At 52.2% G+C, this 17,838-nt stretch overlaps 1 protein-coding gene across 12 annotated transcripts in view; it reads left to right on the plus strand.

Annotated features, from left to right (window-relative positions):
• Positions 1-17,838, plus strand: part of TNS3 (tensin 3) — a 315,320-nt gene that overhangs the window by 30,033 nt on the left and 267,449 nt on the right. For 2 of the 12 annotated variants that reach the window (XM_032244263.1, XM_032244266.1), the window contains exon 1: positions 17,129-17,197. The exons of 8 other annotated variants lie outside the window; for them this stretch is intronic. Coding sequence is in view for 1 of the 4 variants with exons in the window: in XM_032244262.1 (XP_032100153.1) it covers positions 13,966-14,087 (122 nt within the window). In the remaining 3 variants the exon portion in view is untranslated. Of the gene's footprint in view, positions 1-5,911; positions 7,061-12,405; positions 14,088-17,128; positions 17,198-17,838 lie in introns of those variants that run through there. 2 more of the 12 variants (XM_032244269.1, XM_032244262.1) reach the window with 2 other exon arrangements.

Here is a 17,838-nt window from a genome sequence, read left to right on the forward strand (position 1 = left end):
TAATTGGCCTGATTTCAGTATTGTTGTGTGTCTGGGATTAGGGGGGCCTGAGGAGAGGGAACCAGCAGTCCAGAGCATCAGAACACAGAACATGTATCCATCACGTTAGCTGTCTTATATGGGTTTGGTTCATGGCACCCCAAAACAATTACAGTAGTAACATCAAAGATTACAGATCACAAATAACTGTAAAAAATATAATCATAATGGGCCGGGCGCGGTGGCTCATGCCTGTAATCCTAGCACTTTGGTAGGCTGAGGCAGGTGGATCACGAGGTCAAAAGATCGAGACCATCCTGGTCAACATGGTGAAACCCCGTCTCTACTAAAAATACAAAAAATTAGCTGGGCATGGTGGCGCGTGCCTGTAATCCCAGCTACTCAGGAGGCTGAGGCAGGAGAATTGCCTGAACCCAGGAGGCGGAGGTTGTGGTGAGCCGAGATCGCACCATTGCACTCCAGCCTGGGTAACAAGAGCGAAACTCTGTTTAAAAAAAAATATATATATATATATATATATATATAATCGTAATGAAAAATTTTGAAATATAGTGAGAGTTAACAAAAATGTGACACAGAGACCTGAAGTGAGCTCCTGCTTTTGGGAAAATGGCACTGTCAGTTTGTAAAAAAAAACCAAAAACCAAAAAACAAACAACTCAGCATCTGCAAAGTTCAGTAAAGCAAAGCACAATAAAACGAGGTGTGCCTGCCTGTGTGTGTCTTGTTGATTTCTGAAACGGAGGCAAAAAGTGATTTTTTGTTGTTACTTTTTTTTCTTGTTTCCCCAGGCAAATTGTTTCTCGCCTTCGCTCAAGTGCCAGGCTCTAGACAGCTTCCTGGCTTGGCAAGATTACTGTTAACGCATCCCTAAGCATTCCTTTTATTTGTCAAATCCCTGTTATTCTGTTAGAATCTGTCTTGCAGCCAAAATAGCCTCAGGAGAAAAATAATGAAAAAAAGAAATGAATTAGGTGTGTCAGAAGAATGTGATGGGCGTGGGGAGGTTTATGCAGATAAATATGTGTGTGGGTAACAATGTCGCCCCTTTTCAATGTCTGTTTAAATGTTTCCATTTTCCTTGTAAAAGCACTCGAACACATGAAGCACATTTGCAGAGAGGCCAGCGATGGCTCCCCAGCCCGCCAGAAAGGCGGCCTCCTTGGTGGTTGCTGGATTCCTCGGTTTTTCTTCACAAGACTCATTGTTAAGTCACACTGTGGATTTCCTTTGCTTGACTGTGGACACATGATTTTGTAGCCGCCCTCCCCACCCAACCCGGCCCCGCTCCAGCCGTGCCTTAGCAGACATCATCCCCTGTTAGTTCAGTCCCCACAAGTGCAAGAATTTAGGGTAATATAGTCATACTTCCATTCCATGGATTTGCTCATTTCTCACTGTCTACTCAAATAGCACACATGTGCACAGTGTGAACCTTGGTCTGTTGACTTGACCTTGCCTGTGTGGGATGTTCTTTCTCTCCTGTCCATGGACACTTGTTCAGTTGTGATTCACAGGTGTGGAATGAGTGGGGACTGCAGTGCAAATGTTTTCATAGTTCTCATTATAGACTGTCCGATGACTTTTCAAAGTGCTCCACAAGGCAGGCTGGGCGAGGTAGCTCAATCCCAGCTCTTTGGGAGGCCGAGGCAGGCGGATCGCCTGAGGAGTTTAAGACCAGTCTGACCAACATGGAGGAACCCCTCTCTACTAAAAATACAAAATTAGCCGGACGTGGTGGTACATGCCTGTAATCCCAGCTACTCAGGAGGCTGAGGCAAGAGAATCACTTGAACCCAGGAAGCGGAGGTGACGGTGAGCCGAGATCGTGTCATTGCACTCCAGCCTGGGTGACAAGAGAGAAACTCCGTCTCAGAAAAAAAAAAAAAGTGCTCCACAGGTATGAATTGTTCCACTGGGGGTCTCCTTGACTGTATTTTTGAGCCCTGAAGCCAAAGGCTCCCCTGCTCCTGGAGGCTATGCTGGAACTCCAGCTCCTTCCCTCTGGTCTGAGGCGGCGACATCCATGGCTCCAGCCACATGGCTTTTTGTACTGCAACCCACCTCCTCCGTGGTCTCCCCATTTACTTAGGGAGACACCTGGAGCGAGATGGAACCATCCAGTCCATGCCGGGGCCCCACTGGGCCTCCGCCTTCAGGACGTGCCTAGGGTCTTGCCACGTGCTCTTGCTCGGTTCCTGAGGTCTAGCGGCAGGAAGTGGACAACAGACAAGCCTTCTGCCCGGGAGCTTGGGTGCTAAACTTTGTCTGCCCTCTCCGCGTCAGGGAGCCCAACTTGCCCATTTGAGAACGGAGCAGGCGCCCTCCAAGGTGATGCTTCCTGAAGGAACTGGGTGTTTTAGGAAGATCTTCCTGGTGCTTCCTGCAGGTCTTGTGAAGTGTATTCGCACAGGCTTCCAAGAGGCGGAGCCTCTCCTCACCCCTTTTCTGAGTGAGCTCATGCTCCTTGGCTGGGTGTACACTTGGGAGATGTGTTCAGTCACCCCACAGTAAAGCTCCTCCTCCTTAGGGTGGTGTGACTCTGTTTGGGAATGACCAAAACTTAGGTCTGCTTGGTTTTGTAACTTTCTTCATATACCTTGGGTGTTTTCCATGTCAGTGAATATGGATGTGATTATTAGTTTTAGTGACTTCATAGCATTCAAATTCCATTCTATGTTAGTACCATAAAATGACCAGAGCCCAGATGCTGGCTATTAAAACTGCTTCGAGCTTTTCTTGCTGTGCACGATTCTGTAGCTGCCTTTCCATGTAGATCCTTCCAGGTGTGGTCACTGCCTCAGAACACATTCCTTGAAGCAGAGTTGACCATAGTGACAAGTGTTTTAAATGAGAACATAGCAATTTGATTTGCATGTGTCTTGCCCACTGAAACCCTGCTGCAAAAGCATCTTTATGCTTCTCTCTCCCGGTCCTAGCCTTCTTGCCGTGGGACAACTAGGGACAGCGTCCTCCCTATATGAGGTTGGGAGGGTGAGGGTGTGAGGGACAGCAAGCCAAGGTGACCACTTTCCAGGACAGATCCTACAGTGTGGCTGCGCACCCATTTGTTCCACATGTTTATCTTTTGCAAAGGGCTGTGCAGTTCACCAAGCCCTCTCCATATATCAAGGATTACTGTGGACATTGCTGGCCATGGAACCATGGGGCTGTGTTTCTTTTCCCATTTCCTTTCTTCTTTCCTTCATTAATTCGACAAATAGGCCTGGGCCCCTTCTGACGTCTGTCCCTTGGATAAGTGAAGGGCAGGACGAGGCTGCAGGGCTTCTCTGTGACGTAAGAGCTTTTGTGGGGCCTTAAGGCCTGGGGCCAGAAGACCTCGCCTGTTCTTTCCTGAGAAGGCCTCACAGGGGAGACCTCAGTGTTGCATCTGGGGATGAATGCTCAGCTGAGAGGGGATGGATGGGAGGGATGGAAGAGGGGAGAGGAGACCAAGGTATGGGGCCCGGCACTCCCGTCAAGAACCAAACGAACTAACCAGGTCGTGGGGATGCAGGTGGGAGGGCAGGGACATGGGTAGAGTTGATACTGCAGTGTTCTGGTCAGAGCATGAAAACTCTGGAGTGGGCCAGGAGGCTGTCTGTGTGTCAGGGCCCATCAAGAGTATCATTCATTCATTCATTCATTCAGCAAATCCTTAGGCACGAGGATATCTGTGAACTACATGGACCAGAGTCCATGCCCTGCTAGAAGTGAGTTTTTCATACCCGATGACTATAAGACCGAGGTGGATGGATTTTTCCGTAGGGCCTCCTGCAGGAGAGGCATAAACTGTGCAGGGATCTGGGGGAAGTGAGTCCTGTGTGCAAGGAAGAGCAGGTCAAATGTCCTGAGGCAGTGCCCGGCTGAACAAGTTACAGAGCAGGCCAGAGACAGGCAGGAGCTAGATCACTTTGGTCTGTGGGCTCATAAAAATAACTTTTTTTTTTTTTTTTTTTTTGAGATGAAGTCTAGCTCTGTTGCCAGGCTGGAGAGCAGTGGAGGAATCCCAGCTCACTGCAACCTCTGCTTCGTAGGTTCAGGTGATTCTCCCATCTCAGCCTCCCAAGTAGCTGGGACTATAGGCATGTACCACCACATCCAGCTAATTTTGTATTTTTAGTAGAGATAGGGTTTCACCATATTGGTCAGGCTGATCTCAAACTCCTGACCTCATGAACCGCCCACATCAGCCTCCCAAAGTGTTGGGATTACAGGCATGAAACACTGAGCCCAGCCAGAACTTTTTTTAAGGGTGTAGATTCTAAAAGCTGGAGAGGGTTTTGTGCTAGAATGTTGTCATGCCTTGATTCCTGTCTTAAGAAGCTCCATGGCGGGGCGCGGTGGCTCACACCTGTAATCCTAGCACTTTGGGAGGCTGAGGTGGGTAGATCACCTGAAGTCAGGAATTCAAGACCAGCCTGGCCATCATGGTGAAACCCCATCTTAAAAAAAAAAAGCTCCATTTGGCTGGCTTGTGGATGCAGAGACGGTCAGAGTTCAGTGCTGGGTGGACCAGGATGGTGGGGATAGAGACCGGGGAACTGGGCCTTTGGGGTTGTTTTGTGGGACTTGCTGACAGATTGACTCTGTGCTGTAAGAGAAGTAGAAAGAGCCCTAAGGTTGACACTTGACTGTGTGGGGAAGTGGGTGCTACTTTTGCAGACAGGGCAGCAGGGAGGAGCATGTTGGGGAGAAAACTTGGAGTTCTGATTTGGAGGGTTGAAGTGAGTGGTGCTTCAGGGATGGCCCAGTGAAGGTGGGAACAGGTGGTGCTCAGGACTCAGCAGGCCAGGGGAGAAGAAGCTTGGAGCTCAGGACCATCAGCCAGCAGACAGGTGGTGGGAAGGGTGACAGCCAGTACTGTCATGCTCCTTGGCTGGGTGCAGACTTGGGAGGTGCATGCACACAGAGCTTGGAGCCCAAGTACCCTGAAACTTAGAAGCACCCAAGGTGATAAGACCCTCCGAAAGAGACAAGGGCAGGACCAGTGAGGTAGGGCACTGGGGTCACAAAGACCAGGGAAGCGAATGTCAGGAGATGGTGTGTTCAAATGCGGCTGCGATTGGAATAAAGGAAGGGCAAGTGTCTTTTAGTGGGTTTGACAGGCAGTGTCTAGGTGGTGACTTATGGAAAGTTCCAGTGAGATGGGTTGAGCATGGATTCAGGAGCCCATGAGCCTTGGGGTAAAGGGGCAGTGACTGCAGTCAGCCCTTTGAGGAAAGCTTCCTGTAATGGGAGCAGCAGAGAAATAGGCCAGGTATGGGAAGGCTGGGTGGGCATCCAAGGAGGGGTGTGTTTTTAAAGACCAGATGTGTTATAGCAGGCTCTGTGCCACTGGGAAAGTTGGCGCAGTCAAGAAAGACATGAAGATTAGGAGTTGGGGGGGTGCACGGTGACTCACCCCTGTAATCCCAGCACTTTGGGAGGCCAAGGTGGGTGGATCACCTCAGGTCAGGAGTTCAAGACCAGCCTGACCAACATGAGTAGAGCCCAGCTCTACTAAAAATACAAAATTAGCCAGATGTGGTGGTGCATGCCTGTAGTCCCAGCTACTCGGGAGGCTGAGGCAGAATCACCTGAACCTGGGAGGCAGAGGTTGCAGTGAGCTGGGATTCCGCCACTGCACTCCAACCTGGACGACAGTGAGGCACCGCCAGGAGTTGGAAAGCAAGAGCCAGGATGGCTGGGGACAAGACTCGAGCCCGCAGTGGTCACCGCGTTCTTCCCGACCTCATGCAGGGAAGATGCCCAATGTGGACCTGGCCAGCTGATGGAACTGTAGGGTGGTCCCTGTCCGGTGACTAACGGTGGACACCTAGAGGGCTGGGAGGAGCAGCTCCTGAGACCCCATTAATACGGGTGCCTTTGTGTCCAGTGCGGCTGCCCCCTGCAATTTCAGCAGAAGCATTCCTGCAAATCTAATGTCCCCAGCTCTCCACTGAGTGCCGGTTACTCTTGGAGGTCCCCACCCATGCTTAGTCTCCACTCCCTGATACAGCCCCCTTATCGCTCCTAATTCTTAGCCCAGCTGAAGTCAACACGTGCGTCCAGGAATTGAGGAATCACCCTCAATTCTTTGCTTTGCCTTCCGCACCACACCCACCCTTTGCTCCTGAGCCTCTGCCTACCTGTTTCAGGCCAGGCCCAGTCTACACTGGAGTCCAACACATACTGCCTCCCTCCCCCCTCACCCTGGTGGGACCACAGCCCCCTAGGCTTTATCTTCTCTCTGCTCCCTCCCAGGCTGTAAACTCAGGAATGAATGAATGGACAGATGAACCCTGCCAGCTATAATTGTAAACCAGCTAATCAGAAATTCAAAGGGCAGCAGATAGAAGGCCACAGCCCAGGGTGTTCCAAAGGCCCAGCCCAGGGCGTGACCAAGGGGCGTGGTAGTCAAGATAGTGACCTTAAAACCTGGCGTCTATCTTTGTCCCATCCACAGCGCCTGTCTAGCACAGGCGTGTCTGACCAGGCAGGTGCTGAGCGCACATGGTGAGGGGCCCACGGTCTTGGAACATGCGCAGTTTATAGTATGAGTGGTGTATGCCTCAGGCCTGTGTCTGTTCCCTGCTAGCCTGGGTAGACAATGATGACTGTCACTGCAGACATGGGATGAGAAGCTTCAGTGGTGAGGTGGGACTTGAATTGCCTTTTTCTTTGCTTGAATAACTTGTTTTAAATTTTATTTTTTAAATATGGAGGATAAGAGGACTGTGAGTCCTATGCTATAAGTATACTTTAGTGATACTTAAGAAAAAAATTATAAGAGCAATACATTGAACCTTTCAGGAAGCTAGAAACAGATGTGTAGAAATTTCCCCAGGCTCCCAGCCTCACCACCTCACCGTGCTGGGCCGCCTGGGGAGGGGCTTTCCCAGGCTTCTTATGCAGTGGGTGTGCACAGGGCTGGGACGCAGGAAGACTGTGAGGAAGGAGCTTTCCTCCAGTGGCAGCAGGTCCTGGGCGCTCAGTCCAGCTCCGGAACAGCTGTGCTCCTGTGCAGTGAGTGTGTGCAAGGCCAGGAGGCACCTGATGTGCACGCCGTGTGAGACAGGTGGGTCCGGTATGACACTTAAGTTCTGACCCTCAGCCCCTTGGCCGTGAAACGAGAACCACATCTTTGTTGATTCTGGGGTTTGGTGACCTGTGGATGTGGATGTGCCAGGAACACCCTGGGTATTGAACTGGGTTTGAGACTAAATTATGAGTGGGTGGAAGAATGGTACAAACTAACGTGGGAGCCTCCTTGTTGTCCTGGCCACCTTGGATGCCCACTGCACCTTGTGCCGGCCTTCTGGTATGGCTGGGGCAGGGTCCCAGGTAGCCGGTGGTTTCAGCCCTGGTCTGGAGTGGCTTGGGGGTCCTTGGAGTGTGCGTGTCCAGCTGCCCCAGCCCAGGGCTTCCCCCAGCCCCTTCTGCTTCATTCTCCTGGCAGTGCCACTGGTGGGAGACCAAGGCTCGAGAGGTTGGGCCCTGGCCAGACACATGGCTGAGGGTGAGGATAGACAGGGCCTCTGCTGCTTCATTTCTGTTCTGTTTCCGCTCTCTGGGTGTGGATGGTAATTTTGGTTTCTCTTTTTTTTTCTGGGTTGGAGCATTGTGGTGTTATCTACTGGAGGCATGCCTTTAATGTACTGGAAGCTTCTTAGGGGTTAGATTTGGGTAAAGTAGGGATTAAGGCAAGAGCATCCTACTCAGCTGGGGACCTGAGAATCACCTCCGTGTGGAAGGGCAGGGACACCTTCTACTGAACTTGACTGATTGATTGAGATGGAGTCTCACTCTGTCGCCAGGCTGGAGTGCAGTGGTGCGATCTCGGCTCACTGCAACCTCCACCTCCTGGGTTCAAGCCATTCTCCTGCCTCAGTCTCCCGAGTAGCTGGGATTGCAGACATGCACTACCATGCCTCGCTAATGTTTTGTATTTTTAGTAGAGATGGGGTTTCTCCATGTTGGTGGTCAGGCTGGTTTAGAACTTCCGACCTCAGGTGATCCGCCTGCCTCAGCCTCCCAAAGTGCTGGGATTACAGGCGTGAGCCACTGCACCCAGCCAGCCTGGAGCTTTTACGAGGGCACATTTTCCACCTGTATGGGAAGATCAAGTGTCAAGGTTGACTCCGTACCAGTGGGGGATGGCCCACTTGACCTCGCCCTCTGCTGAGCTTCTCTAGAGCAGGCTCTGACTCTCCATCTCTGCCTGCCTCATGCCAATCGGGGCATAAAAATACTGACTTGTAGTCACAATAACAAATTACTTTTGGTTTTTAAAAAAATTCAGTAGTGGCTGGGCGTGGTGGCTCAGGCCTGTAATCTCAGCACTTTGGGAGGCCGAGGCAGGTGGATCACCTGAGGTCAGGAGTTCACGACTGGCCTGGCCAACATGGTGAAACCCTGTCTTAAAAAAAAAAAAATTCAGTAGTAAGTAGCTAACTTTTGTTAATATTAATAAAAACAGCTCAACTTCTTCAGAAACCATATACCAGTTTTATACTGCCTGGGAACAGTCTCCCCACTTGCCCTTAAAGTATTAAGGGCTGCAGGCACCCCTCATCACAGAGGGAAGAGAAGGGATGGTCAGTGGGCAAGGAACGAGAGCCCCCTCTGTGCACCGTCCAGCATAATCCTCATAAGCCTTGGAGTTCGGTTGCAATTTGATCATCCGCATTAGCAGATGAAGAAACTGTGGCCCAGAATAAATAATGATAAACCTGCAGACAGTGAGCAGAAGAGTGGGGTCAGGGTCCGCCGAAGCTCTTTGGCCCGCCTCAGTCCAGGCCTCCTGGGGGAGGCTCCAGTTTACAGGAGAGCAGAGCACCTGCCTCTGCCCCCAAATCCTGTAGCTCTGTGCGTAACCCAGCTACAGATCAGAGCCCCTGGGGAGATTGTGAAGAAATATCACTGCCCAGGGTTCCCCTAAGGCTGCGGCGCCCCGATTGTGGTGTAAGTGGTAGGGGTGGAGTTCGTGGGATGTCGGTATGTTTTTAACCAGCTCCTGCAGAGAATCTGAGGAGGCGTGTTGGCTGAGAACTGCCCACAGTTCCAGATGTGGTCCAGTGGTCACTTTCTGATCTAAGCCAGGGCATGTTGGGGCATTTTTGATCAGGAGGAAACCGGGGAGCTGTGAAAGGACAAGGGCCAATTAGAGACGTTTCCGAGAGGATGCTAGTAACTGACATGGCCCTCTGTGGGTGACCCACCTCCCGCTGCCCTAGCCTCCCCATGGGAACCCCCCAGGGGAGGGAAGACCAGGCCGGGCCACCTTGCCCTCAGTACCCTGTTTAAGGATCTGGCACAGGTTTTGAAGCTGAACAGGTTGTAAAACTTCCTGGATTCTTGGGTGCCACATTCAACAGGGTAACAGAGGTTTCTATGGGAGGGGAGTGTGGAAAGTCCGCCCCTTTTGTGACCAGTGGCATGAACTACCATCTAGCTCTTCCTCCGTGTTCCAGAAAATGCCCTCTTATGCACTTCAATGTATTATTGCAAAAAGAGTTTAAAAGGCCAGACACAGCACCAACAACTGTATCCTTTTCCTCTACCACCAGAGGAAGTGAATGTACTTCTCAGACACAGCACCCACAGCCGTGTCCTTTCACTCCATCCCCGGAGTAAGTAAACGTACCTTCTCTGTTTTTAGTGTTCGAGGTGTTCAAAGCAGCAGAGTATATCCTGACGCTGTGGGTCTCTAGGCTTTCCATACAAACTAACTCTGTAGGGTGCTTCTGCTTGGAGTCACCTTGACGGTGAAGAAATCCTTGGCAAGGAGTGGAAAAATAAATTGTGATGTCCTCGACACAGGGCCCCTGTGAACTAGAGAGTTTCCTGTGTTCTCATTTTCGGTTAGAATAGGTGGGGCAGCTCATTTGACAGGAGGAAGCTGGCTTGTTGGAAGTGCAGGGATGCTCTGCTGACCCGTGCTTGGGTCCTGGGACACTCATTGGTAGCAGTAGGTCTGTGAGCTGGACCTGGGGACTTGGGCTTCGGGTTATTTAACTCCGTGACCTCAGGCAGTTCTGGAAGCTCTCGCAGGTGGAGGCTGGAAGTCCAAGATCAAGGCTCTGGTCCATTGTCTGGTGAGGGCTGGCTCTTGGTTCATCAAAGGCACCTTCTTTTTTTTTTTTTTTTTTGAGATGGAGTCTGGCTCTGTTGCCAGGCTGGAGTGCAGTGGCATGATCTCAGCTCACTGCAACCTCTGTGTTCCAGGTTCAAGTGATTCTCCTGCCTCAGCCTCCCAAGTAGCTGGGTCTACAGGCAAGCACCACCACGCCCAGCTAATTTTTGTATTTTTAGTAGAGATGGGGTTTCACCATGTTGGCCAGGATGGTCTTGATCTCTTGACCTCGTGATCCACCTGCCTTGGCCTCCCAAAGTGCTGGGATTACAAGTGTGAGCCACCGCGCCCGGACTACCAAAACCACCTTCTATCTGTGTCCTCCCACGGCAGAATGGGAAAAGGGTGTTGTGGGGTTAAACTAGTAGAATAAATGCACTCTCCTCTGTGGCCAGTGGACTCTCATTCATCGTGTATCTACCGAGATATGAAATCATCTGTGTGATTTTCATGAGAAACAGCATCGTGCAAAGCACAAAGCAGTAATGCTTTGAAGTCCTGCTTCCATCTGAGTGGATAACTCCAGCTTTGGACCATCCTGAGGGTCAGGCACTTCACAAATGGCATCTTTGATCTTATTATCACTGTGGGAGGTGGACTCCTTATCCCCTAGGATGTCACTGGGTCCTTAAGAGCCCCCCACCCCCCACTGCAGGGACTAGAAGCCAGCTCCCCAGCTCTCCAATTTTTCAGGTGCCCCATGCATATCCTGAGCCCCTGGGACCTCATCTGCCTGAATGTCCTCTTCTGCCAGTCTTCCCTATCCAGCATGGCCCTAGGGCACACGTGGGAAGATGTTTGCTGGACAGGTGAGATGCATGTGTGCCTGAACACTTCCTGAGTGTCCTAGAGGGTCAGGACATACTAAAATGTGGTGAGTGCCCTGGGAGGCACACTGTCCCTTCTGGATGTGGGATGGGGCACAAGCTGGCTGCATTGGGAAAGAGACAGAAGGGAAGCCTTGAGAGGGAGGATTTTCCCAAAGTCCGTGCTTGGGCAGGGCCCAGATATAAGACCGGTCCCTAGAGACACTGGCAGCCTCCTGCTGCCCAGTGACTAGCGTCCCTGCCTTTGGACAAGGAGAGAAGACCAGGCTCAATTTCTGCAGATTAGAGCTGGCAGTAACTTGCTGATGTCGGAAATTCCTTAAACTGAAAGCCGTCTTCTTCAATTTCCGAGGCAAAGTGCTTTTAAATGTGCTTTAGGTGGCACATAGGAACTCTCTCACACTCAAGCATCCTCAAGCCATGGAGCAGTGGGGCTGGCTGTGTCAGATTTCGTGTTGATGGGCACGTAGCGGGTAGAAGAGAGCTGGGAGTCATCTGCCCAGAGTGTCTGGCGGCCCCAACTGCAGAGCACTGGGGCTAGGAATCAGGGCCAGGGCTTGTGAGCACACGTCAGAGCGACTAAGGATTTGGACTCTCCACCCCTCACTTGGGTTGTCTGGCCAAGGTGTGCTGAGGATTTGGTTTAGATGATGCCTTTCTGCAGAAACAACCAGTAGTAATGTGTGTTCTCATCTTGGTGCCAACCATGGCTTGTCCCATCCAAGGTCATGCTCACGTTGATCCCTTGATTAGGTGGAGACTAAAGCCTTCTCTGTTGTTGACTTCCTCTTTTCTCTTTTATAACAAATAAAGGGAAATATTTAGAGACTATATATTCCCACAAAAAAAGAAAATAAAAATAAAAACAAAACAAAACACACAAACAAAAAAAGACTATGTATTCTCTCCAAAGAGCAACCAGTCACAGCCTGTTAGATTCTGTCTCTCCGCTGCCTGTAACTCCCGAGTTTCCCATAACATGATGCACGGAAGCCGAGACCTTTACGCTTCCTAGCAACCTGCTCCCAGGCATCCTATTGCCTCTCTGAGGCCGTCTCCTGCTATTCTCCTCCTCCTTGTCCACCAAGTGAGGAGGAACTTTGAGACCACATAGGTTTTCAGTGTGTGTGTGTGTGTGTGGGGGGGGGGGGGGGGGTCATTTGCTTCTATCGGTAGGAACTCAAAAGACTCTTGGAATCATATTGTATTCAATGGCTTGTAATCCAATATTATCACTATTTTGATGTCCAAGCCTAATGGGAGCTTTTTCAGGCTGGCCCCTGTGTCCTTTAGTTACACACCCATTGTTCTGTGAGCGCTCTCTTTCTGGCCAAAAAAAAAAAAAAAAGAGAGAGATTTCAGGCTCATTGGGGGTGACTGTTGCTATTGGAGCCTCCTCGCCCTCCAAGGACAGAGCTGGGAGTATCTGTGTGTGTGTGCAGTGTGCGTGTGCACTGCTGCATACACACACATTCACATCTGTTTTCATTTCTAGATACATCTACATTTCTAGATTGGAAGCCGTGAGTCACACCAACATCTGATTCCTGTCTCCCAATGTAGTGGTTATCGTAACGCCCTCCTTTCTAGACTAGCAAGCTCCTCCCCAATGGAAAGAAAGATGGCTCCCGTTTTTCCTCCCCCAGATCCTTATGATCAATCCTCCTGTGTATCAGCAATCTGCCATCACCTCTCTGCTGCCACGGCCCTCCTCTCCCCAGTACATCTAGGTCAGTTGCCTGAGGCTGAGCTTCTCTTACCTAGAGTTTCCCTGTCCACTCCTGCTTTCTCCCAAGTGTCCTCCCGGGGCTGCCAGGGGGTCCTCCAGAGGAGGATGCCTTTTCCTTTTTGCCAGTTAGGGCCCCCTGTGACCTCGGGTCCAGCCCAGCTCGGTACTGGGGCCTTCTCCCTTGTCGCTGCTTCATGCAATCCTGCTCACCACCCAGTCCTTGCTTCTCGAGCCCTGTCTACCCTCAGTGTCCCACACGGCTGTGCATTAGCCACCCAGCTTTTGGCCAGTTCACCAAAAACACGGCGCCTCGCTGCCCTTGCCTCTCCTCGCCTCTTTTCCTGTCTGGAAAGCGCCCGCTTCTGCTTTAAGTCACAGCCCACTCGTAGAGTTCTTCCCATGATCAGTGGACTCCGTGCCCCCTCCTAACACTGTGCGTAGCTCGTCCCTCTGGGAGGGGTGCGGACTGAGCCAGGCTTCGCTGTATTTCCTCTGACACTGAGCACACACACTGCTCAGTGAACTTATCTGTGGGTGAATGCATGATCGTGTGCGGGAGTGGACGTGTAGGAGCAGCCTCCAGTTTCCAATGACAAAACATGGGCACAAGTCGCCCCTCAGCCCTCCCCCAGGGAACCTTGTACTTGGTGTTAAAGTCTGACTCATAGAGAGGCTCAAGTCCCCAGTTCCAGCTGGGTTTCCAACCTAGGTTGAGATGTAGCCTCTCTTCCTGATGTCCGGCTTGCTGACATCTGCCTTAGCTGTCTGGATCCCCTCCTCCCTCGGAAGAATCTCACTTTGTTCCTGGGAACCAGGTGCTATCAGAAGCTAGGGTGAGACAACCTGGCCAGTAAAAAGCACAGAGGGTTGTGGCCAAGCACGAAGAAAATCAGAAGCCGGGCAGCAGCAGAGCTTATTGTGGCCTTAAGATGTAATGAGGCCAGTCTGCCACTCAAGCTTTGGAGCGAGGGGGTCTGTGCCTGGAGGAGGTGGCCCCACATCTGCCTTGGCTTCTGGGTCCCTTGGTACCCCTAGACCCTCAGCTTCAGCTTCCTTCAGCAAGGACTTGGAAGGGTGTGGTCTGAGACAGGTGGGAATACAGCAAAGCAGAGTGTTTTCATTCTTGCACCAGCGTTTATTGCTCCTGCTTGGTGCTGTGTGTGGAAAATCCCAGACAAGGTTAGGACTTCCTATTGGAGGCACAAGACATATGACCACACTAGAAGGTCAGGGCCCCAACCATCCTTGGGTGGCTCAGCCACAGGGGATGATTAACCAGTCTGGGAAGTCAGATGGAAAGTGGATCTTCAACCGAGCCCAGGACAGCAGCTTTCAGCCAGAAAGGAGAATGGGAAACTGCCTTGGGACAAGCCCCAAGTGAGCCCAGGGGCGCAGAGCAGAAGGACCCTGGCGTGTAAGAGCCTAGATTGCAATTCCTGGCAGGAGGGGGTCAGAGTGCGGGGCAGGAAGAGGCAGCCTGTTGGTGTATGCGGATTCGCCTTAGGATTGAGCACTGTTTCTTGCCAGTGAAAAATCAGTCTGTTGTCGTCACTGTGGAGATCTAGCACATGCATGCTATTTGTTACTAGTAATGAAGTGTGGCAGTTTTCTGAAAGGCTACCCTTTTAAATAAGGAAGAGCAGATTCGGGGTATCCTTGTAGTAAAAAGCCACCTTCAGCCATTTGCTTTCCACTCTGGCTTGCATGGGCAGTGGGGCGGTCTGTGCTCTTGGCCATTGTTCCTGGGTGGACCCCAGAGAGTGTGAATTTTGGTACTCACGTTGGAGGAGTTTTATCCGGCTGGGGGCTATCTGTTCATTGTGGAATTCAGATTTCTTCAGCCGGTTCCTGTGGGCACCGTGGTAAGGGTGGTGATAGATCCAGCTGACCTCTGGGCGTGTTTGCCCTGGGTAAGCCACGACAGCAGCGTGTCCTGTTCTTAGGTGTTTGTAGACACTGCTATGTACCTGGTCTTGTGTCAGATGGGAAGGAATCTGGAATGAATATGATACAGATGTGTCCTCGGGGAAAGATGTTTGAAAAAACTAAAGTTAGAATAAGCTATAGAAAAAAATAATGAGGCCGGGCGCGGTGGCTCACGCCTGCAATCCCAGCACTTTGGGAGGCCGAGGTGGGTGGATCACGAGGTCAAGAGATCGAGACCATCCTGGTCAACATGGTGAAACCCCGTCTCTACTGAAAATACAAAAAATCAGCTGGGCATGGTGGCGCGTGCCTGTAATCCCAGCTACTCAGGAGGCTGAGGCAGGAGAATTGCCTGAATCCAGGAGGCGGAGGTTGCGGTGAGCCGAGATTGCGCCATTGCACTCCAGGCTAGGAAAAAAGAAACAAACTCTGTCAAAAAAAAAAAAAAAAAAAAAATGAGAAAGAAAAAAATAATGAATGATTACAGAAAAGTGAATGAAGGAATGAATATGGAAAAAGGTGAAGAATGGTGTCATTTGAAGGACAGAGGGAAATGAGAATGCCTGCTTGTCTGCCAGGTGATGATTTAGTGAGGAACTGGAACCTAGAATGGTGTGTTCTACACGAGGAGGTTTTTCCTTTGTAGTTGAAAGTTGGAAGAGCAGCTTTGCTCTTCCACTGCAGAAACGGAAAGATGGATATTTAGTGCCAGAGCTTGAGAGGTTAACATTGGCCAGTTGAATTGATGGCTGGAATTTGCACATATGTCAGCCATAAAGGCCATGACTTAGCCCACCCAGACTGCTCCCCACATCCAAGGCATCTGGAGTTGCAAGTGGAATTGTAGATCTGAAGTTAGGGAGTATTGGAGCCACAAAGGCTGAGCTCTGGGACACGGCTCATAGGCTGGGCCTGGAGTGAAGGCCAGTGGAAGGAGTACAGGGTTAGCTGGCCGGAGGCTAGAAGCCCCCTATCCTGCTCCGAGGCAGGGGTCTCTTCCACTGCCCCCATAGACCGCAGGCAGTGGCTTCATCTTGGACACGTTCTTTCATTTTTAGATGTCCGCTGCCCCGTGAAGGTTGGTGAAGTCCGACAGGCATTGAAAGTAGGGTTCTGCCTGTGGATCTTGCCCCTCTCTCCTCCTGGCATTTCTCTGTTTCTCCTCTCCCTTCCTCCCTCCCTTCCTCCTTTCCTTCCTTCCTCTTGCTCTGTCGCCCAGGCTGGAGTGCAGTGGTCTGATCTCTTGAACCCGCTTCCCGGGTTCAAGCGATTATCTTGCCTTAGCAGGGGACTACAGGCGTGTGCCACCACACCCGGCTAATATTTTGTATTTTTAGTAGAGACGGAGTTTCACCCTGTTAGCCAGGATGGTCTCGAGACCTTGTGATCCGCCTGTCTCGGCTTCCCAAAGTGCTGGGACTACAGGCGTGAGCCACCGTGCCCGGCCGTTCCTCCTGGCGTTTCTAAGTGACCCTTTCTTCAGGATCCTGGCTTGTCGGTCTTCTCCTATCACCCGGTCAGCTTCACCTCCTGAACTTCGGGATTCTAATTTCCTTCCGAAATCTTAGACCCAGAAAGGAAGCCGGGGCTTGGGATGTGCTGTGAATTGTCCTGATTTGCCAGGAGCAGGATGGCACGGGGAGAGGGTTGGTGGGGGGTGGAAGGGGGATGGCCGGGGAGATGGGCAGCGGGCGGGGAGGATCAGCCCAATCCCCAGGTGTGCAAGGTCCCCGCGGTCATGTGCTTTGAGCTTTACTTGAAATCCTCACCTGGTTAGGCGTGTCCTTCTCTGCGAGGCAGGGCTCCTAGTTTTTCTTAGTTGAAGAGGCAAAGTGTAAAAAAAGCCTTTCTGCCTGGTGTTTCCCTGCTTTCCCCTCCAAATGCCCTGTTTGCTAGTGTACATTACCAGTGTAGTGTAGATTACTGCCCATTACAGATGCAGAGTTGACTGGATAATAGTCAAGATTTAGACATTCCGAAAGCCGAAGAGCCTGCCAGGTTTCGATTCTTTTAAGTCCCTCGCCAGCGTTCTCAGAGAGGTTTGAAATCCTAGTAAAGTGAACCCCGCGCCAAGCGCGGCGCGTCAGTAATTTCAGTCAGATGGCGGCTGCAAGGCCCTGCTCCTCCCGCCTGGAAGGCGTTTCTTCAACCACTTTCCCAGTGTTTGGCGGCGCAGCCTGTGCCTCGGCGCTCAGAGCCGTGGTCCGGGCAGGCGGGGGAGGGAGGGCTAATTCGTGTCAGATGGAGGGACGCCACGCGGGACCGTGCACTCGCGCCTGGCTTTTGTTCCCGGCGTCTGACTTTTGACGGGCAGGAGTGGCCGTGGAGGCGGCGGCGCGCTGCTGGGACCTGGTCCGGGGGCCACGGAGAGCCCTTCGGTCCTCCCGGGTTGGCCATTTCCTGGGACTTCTGTGCGCAGGGGACTCGGGAGGCATCCTCTGCCCTGACCGCCGCTGGGGTGGGGTCGGCGGCCGTCCTCGCCTGGCCGGGCCGGGCTCCCCGCGAGCGGGAGGGTCGGCCATGCGGCTGCGCGCCCTGACCCCCGGGCCACCGGGAGGGTTCGCGCGCGGGACCCGGGCGCGCCGGCGCCGGCGCCAGGTAAGTGCGGCTCGGAGCTGGGGTGCGGGGCCAGGGGCGCGAGGCACGGGAGCCTTCGGGGCCGCATGCACGTGGGATGCGCAGGTTGTGCGCTCGTGCCCGTGGGCGCTGTGTCCGTGTGTACCGGCCTGTGCCCGTGTGTCTGCGTGTACCCTTGTCCGTGCGCGTATGTCGGTGTGTGTTTGTGCATCCTCGTCTGCATGTCCACGCGTGTGTGCTTGTGAGCGCACGTCCGTGTGTGCACGCGTGTGTACGCTGGCCCGTGACAGAGTCCTGGTGGGTGCGTGTGTACGCTTGTGTGCGCGCGCGCAGGACAAGGAGCGGGAGGGCCAGCGGAGCTTTGCCTTTTGGGGGCAGCTTCTGGTAACCGCGGAAGAGAGTTTGGGCTTAGCTCTTTCTAACCCAACTGCCTCTTGAAAAGGCTTCATGGGTTCCTGCGCGTGTTTCTTGCAAAGGTAAAGGGCATTTTAGCTCTGCAAAGATGTGGGGGATGCTCTGGGATTTAGGAATCCTTACAGTTTCCTTGGGGACCGTATGGCTTCCTGTGGCGCCCTGTGGTCCACAGGACGGTCCTTCACGGTGTTTGAATTAAACGGAGCGCTGCTGGTTGGCTCCCCGCTAGGTTCAGCCGCCTTTTCCCC

This window comes from Sapajus apella, unplaced genomic scaffold (genome assembly GCF_009761245.1).
Source record: "Sapajus apella isolate SASKATOON/1434 unplaced genomic scaffold, GSC_monkey_1.0 scaffold54, whole genome shotgun sequence".
Classification (NCBI taxonomy): domain Eukaryota; kingdom Metazoa; phylum Chordata; class Mammalia; order Primates; family Cebidae; genus Sapajus; species Sapajus apella.